Genomic DNA, 4,728 nt, shown 5'->3' on the forward strand with positions numbered 1-4,728 from the left:
ATTAAGAACATATTGGACTTGCTGAAGTTGCCATGTTCAGTTCCCTTCCAAAATCCAAATGGAGATGAAGGTCGTTGCCGATCGAGTAACCCCATTTAGTGCTTTTTTTGCTATTTGTTACTCTAACTGAGAGGCTCGTTGTTGACACGTCTTATCTCTCACTATTTTTCATCATTCTTCCCTTCCAATAAGTCATTAAAGAAAAATGCAGAAAGAAACTATGAAAAAAAATCGACCAGTCTCTTTTACTGATCCCGTTTCATTGACAAGTAATTTCATCCCGGAAGCAGATATCAACTGTCATAGCGGCAGAGTGGGGCCATTAGGAAGATAAAACCCAGAAGAATGAAATTCTGCATTTCACTGTAAAGTTTGTTCTTTTGAGACATATTGAGCTAGACAAACACCAGTTTATTTTTATCATCTGAAATGAATCCTAGCTTCAGCTTGAATTGATAACTCATCTCAACAAATGGGCAAAGATCAGGAGCAGCTGGGTCGCTATTATTTACTGTTGAGAGCTAGACAACTGATAAATTCTAGAGTCCTGCTATACATTAACTAGTCGCACTGACCACTCCGGAATTTTCAGCGTTCAACATAGCTAATTCATCTACAAATTTCTTAATATTCAGTAACGACGACCCACCGTCTGAGATTGCCCTCCGTGCAGCCTCTCTCCATCTCAACGCATTCTTCTTCAATTCAGACCGTCTGGGCTCACTGAGAACCTCCTCTACTCGTCTTTCCACTTCTTCCCTCCCCACCACCCCGTCTTTGCCCCTGCTTAATCTCACCCCAATCTTGTAAACCTCCTCCAACAACATGGCGTTCGTAACCTGATCCCCGAGCTCCGGGAAAGCGACCACTGGCACCCCCGAGGTGATGGTCTCCAAGCTGGAGTTCCACCCACAGTGAGTCAAAAAACATCCGATGGAAGAGTGCGAGAGAACCTCCACCTGTGGAGCCCAATTCACCACCTTCCCTTGTCCTCGCGTCTCCACCAAGAACTCCTCCGGCAGCTCCGCCGAGATCCCTTTCTCCAGCTTCTTCACCACCCAAAGAAACGGCCGCCGGCTTCTGCGGAGCGCCCACGCGATCTCCTCCATCTGGGCTTGTGATCGCTGCAGGTAGCTGCCGAACGATATGTACACCAAGCTGGAAGGCGACTGAGCGCCTAGCCAGTCAAGGCAATTGGACGTTGGCCACATGTCGCCAAGTGATTCGCGATCGTTAGGAAGGCGTGTAAGTGGACCAACCATGGAAATGGACGGCTGAAATTGGTTTGATCGGATCACTTCGAGCTCAAGATCATTGAACGAGTTGACAAAGACCCATTTGCAGAGTTCCAGATTGGAAAATGTCTTTGACAGGGTAGAGTGTACGATTACCAAGGGGTTTGTGGGAAGAAGATACGTGGGTAAATCTCCATAGCGAAGGCCCGGCAAACCAGGAAAATCAACGGTCAGAGTAGCATCTATAGAGCCCGCGGAGGGAAGCAGATTCCTGGAACGGTAGTGGCGGAAATAGAGCAGAAAAACAGTGTAAGGTTGAGACCAGAGCAAGGCGTAGGGAATCCGGAATTCGACCGCGACGTCGGCCACCCATGGGAGGAAAGGCTCTCCGATGATGCACGAGATGGGGGGGCCACGAGCTTCAACGGTTCGGATGTGGCTGGCGAGTGAGGCAGGACCGATGGACGCCATGTGAGTCAAGTAGGCATCGAAGTCGGACTGCCCGACGTGGGGACCCCACTCGTCGGAGAAGAAGCTGAACTGGAGCAGTCCAGCGTTTATGGCCAGGTTTTTAGCGTCTTGCATCTTGCGTCCCCCGGATTCGGTGATGGCGAAGGTGACGAGGAGGCCGGCGGCGGCGAGGGTCTTGGAGAATTGGAGGAGCGGGTTGATGAGGCCTTGAGCACCGAAAGTGACAACCATGACGTGAAGCTTTGTTGCTGCCATGACTGACCGGTCGTCTCAACTCTTGAGCAAGGAACGTGAGCAGTGACCTCTGCAAAGAAAGGGTAGCAACGTCCTCTCTTAAATAGTAAATAATGCCTCTCAGCTGTCGATGGACCACGGCCTCGCTCTTCAGAAAGTAGACAGTTTTCTTCTTGTCTCTGCGCTGAAAGCCGATGCCTTTGTTAAGCAGTTCTGGCCTCATGTTCCTCCATCTTGATTTGTTATGTCTTGTTGCCGGCAGATGACAAAATGAAGTTGTCGCTTCTTTCCAACTTTAACCATCAGGGCCGAATCCAGCATTTAATCTTGCCACTACTTCTCGTGGCTCTCGTTGGGGATGACATCCAGCCGAGCCCAACCCGAACCTGCCTATATTCAAGTCGAGTCAAGCCTCGAGCTTAAAATTGTTATTGAGTTTGAGCCCAATAATTTTAAACGAGTTCCAGCCGACCTCGAGCTTCAAGATTTATTTAAAACTTTCCAAAAGTTACATGTCTCAAGTTCGAGCTCTAACATATATTTAAAATTTTTCAAAAAGTATATATGAAATAAATTGAATATAAAATTATGCATACATTTAAAACAAAATTGGGCTTGACCTCTACTTAAAATTGGGCATAAGGGTGACAACGAATCTAACTGAGTCTGAACCTTACTATGTTCGAGCCAAAATTTATTTAAATATTCGAACTCGAGCTCGAGCCGACCTAGCCTCGAGACTAAAATTGTAATCGACCTCGAGCCTAATAATTTTAACCGAGTTCCAGCTCGAGCTCTAGCCGAGTTCAACCTTAACCTACATTTAATATACTCTACATAAAATATATGTCAAATAAATTATCAATAAAATTATGCATACATTTTTAAAAAAAAGAATGATAGGGGAGGTTAGGGATTGAATCTCGATAATGGATTAGAACCCATCAATATTATTCTTTTTTACCCCAAATGTTGTTGTTATGGACTCCATAGCATCACGAGTTATCCATAGGCATAGGAATTAAATTATGTCAATTTACTTTTCATGTAATTTCAATTCGGTTTGGTTTACTTTATTTGGTTTGGTTTACTTTGGGTTGGTTCAGTGTAATGTGGCGTGAACCACTTGACCTATGGGTCATCTTTGTATTTTTGTCCTCAACCCTATTTAGGGGGATGTGAAGGAAAAGAGAGGCAAGTATTGAGAAAATTATATTTTACAGGTTTGATTCTCCCTCAGAGGTCAAGGTCGGATTCTCCCTTTGAGGTCCAAGGTTGAGCTTCCTCCAAAGCTCCTTCATTCTAATTGAGTTCCACCATTACTCGTTCAAGAAACAAGGGTTCTCTTCCAACGTCAAGATCATCCATGGAGGGAAGAGAGGAAAGAAGGGTGACTCGATCCATGGCAAGGGAAGAACCTAACATCTTGGTATCAGACAGGTCCACCCTTGGGGATTCCTCTTCCCCTGACGATTTGAGACAGTTAGTGGAAGATACTAGGCAAAGGACAGATAACCAGGCATATGCCCTGGAAGAGGTGCGTCAAACAACCTCTGATTTGCGTGAGGCAATAAAATCAATGGATGATGCCATCCAAGCTATCCTTCAGCGACAAGAGGACCATGATACACGAGCCCAACCTCCAGCTGCCTACTCTCCATCGGCCGAACACCATCCATTCCACCCACTACCTCCCCCACAACCACCAATGCGTCAACACCATTCCATCTGGGACCTACCGTTCAAGGACCAAACACTGTGCCCAGGTATTTAAAACTTGACTTTCCTATGTATGATGGGTCTAAGGACCCTTTGATTTGGTTAGCCACGTGTGATCAGTTCTTTTACCATCAAAAACACCTGCGGATGAGAAAGTGTATTTGGCCGCCTACCACATGCTCGATGAAGCGCTTCTATGGTACCACCAATTCCGAAATGACGAAGTGGTTCAGGATTTGGCAACTTTTAGACAGTCTTGCATGATGAGATTTGGTCCTCCTGCTAGTAGCAATCCATTGGGCGAATTAATCAATTACAAACAAACTGGAACACTAGAGGTGTACCAAAAGACCTTCCAGGAAAGGTTAGCCCGAGCCAACCAGTTTGTTAGTCACACACAGTATGTTCATATTTTTACTGCTGGTTTGACAAAAGCTCTGCGTTTAGAAGTTGAATTACATGCTCCTACAGATTTAGACCACGCTATGAATTTATCCAGGGCAATTGAGCACAAGCAGCGTGTTCTAAAGGAGTCACTGGTCAGAAAACCATCTTGGCCAGGGAGGCACAATGCCTCTGGGCCAAACCCTTCCTATGGACTTCCAAGATTTAGAGACAGTGCAGCCCCACGCCTAGACAGCTCTAATTCGGCTCCACCTGCTCCTTACTTCAAAAAATTTACTAGACAGGAAATGGACCAGAGAAAGGCCAAGGGCCTCTGTTTTAACTGTGATGAACAGTATGTCTTTGGTCACCACCGCAAACGATTATTCAGTATATGTCTGTGGGAGGATGGAGAAGAAATACCACCAGAGGAAGAATTTGTGGAAACTGACCAAGAAGGTCCAGAGATTTTCCTTCATGTTATGACTGGTCTACGCAGTGCAAGCACAATGCAGGTTAAAGCCCAATTACATCATTTACAGTTACTGGCTTTAGTTGACTCGGGTAGTACACATAATTTCATCAGTCAGCAGGCGGCAGAACAACTTGGGGTTAGAAGTACAACAACAGAATGGTCTTTCTGTATCAGTAGCCAATGGGGCTAAAATTACTAGTGTAGGCATAT

The 4,728-nt window shown here is 45.6% G+C and overlaps 1 protein-coding gene across 1 annotated transcript; it reads right to left on the reverse strand.

The window, feature by feature from the left end:
* Positions 1–302: 302 nt before the first annotated feature.
* On the reverse strand, positions 303–2,054 carry LOC137951867 (gallate 1-beta-glucosyltransferase-like). The gene has a single exon (XM_068798826.1). It carries the CDS (start codon positions 1,959–1,961, stop codon positions 558–560), a length of 1,404 nt encoding a protein of 467 aa, XP_068654927.1. The 5' UTR covers positions 1,962–2,054; the 3' UTR covers positions 303–557.
* Between the last annotated feature and the right edge of the window lie 2,674 nt (positions 2,055–4,728).

The sequence above is a fragment of the Aristolochia californica genome, unplaced genomic scaffold (genome assembly GCF_029961685.1).
Source record: "Aristolochia californica isolate CCGP_79_NKW_82.1479 unplaced genomic scaffold, dmAriCali1.0.hap1 SCAF_15, whole genome shotgun sequence".
NCBI lineage: Eukaryota > Viridiplantae > Streptophyta > Magnoliopsida > Piperales > Aristolochiaceae > Aristolochia > Aristolochia californica.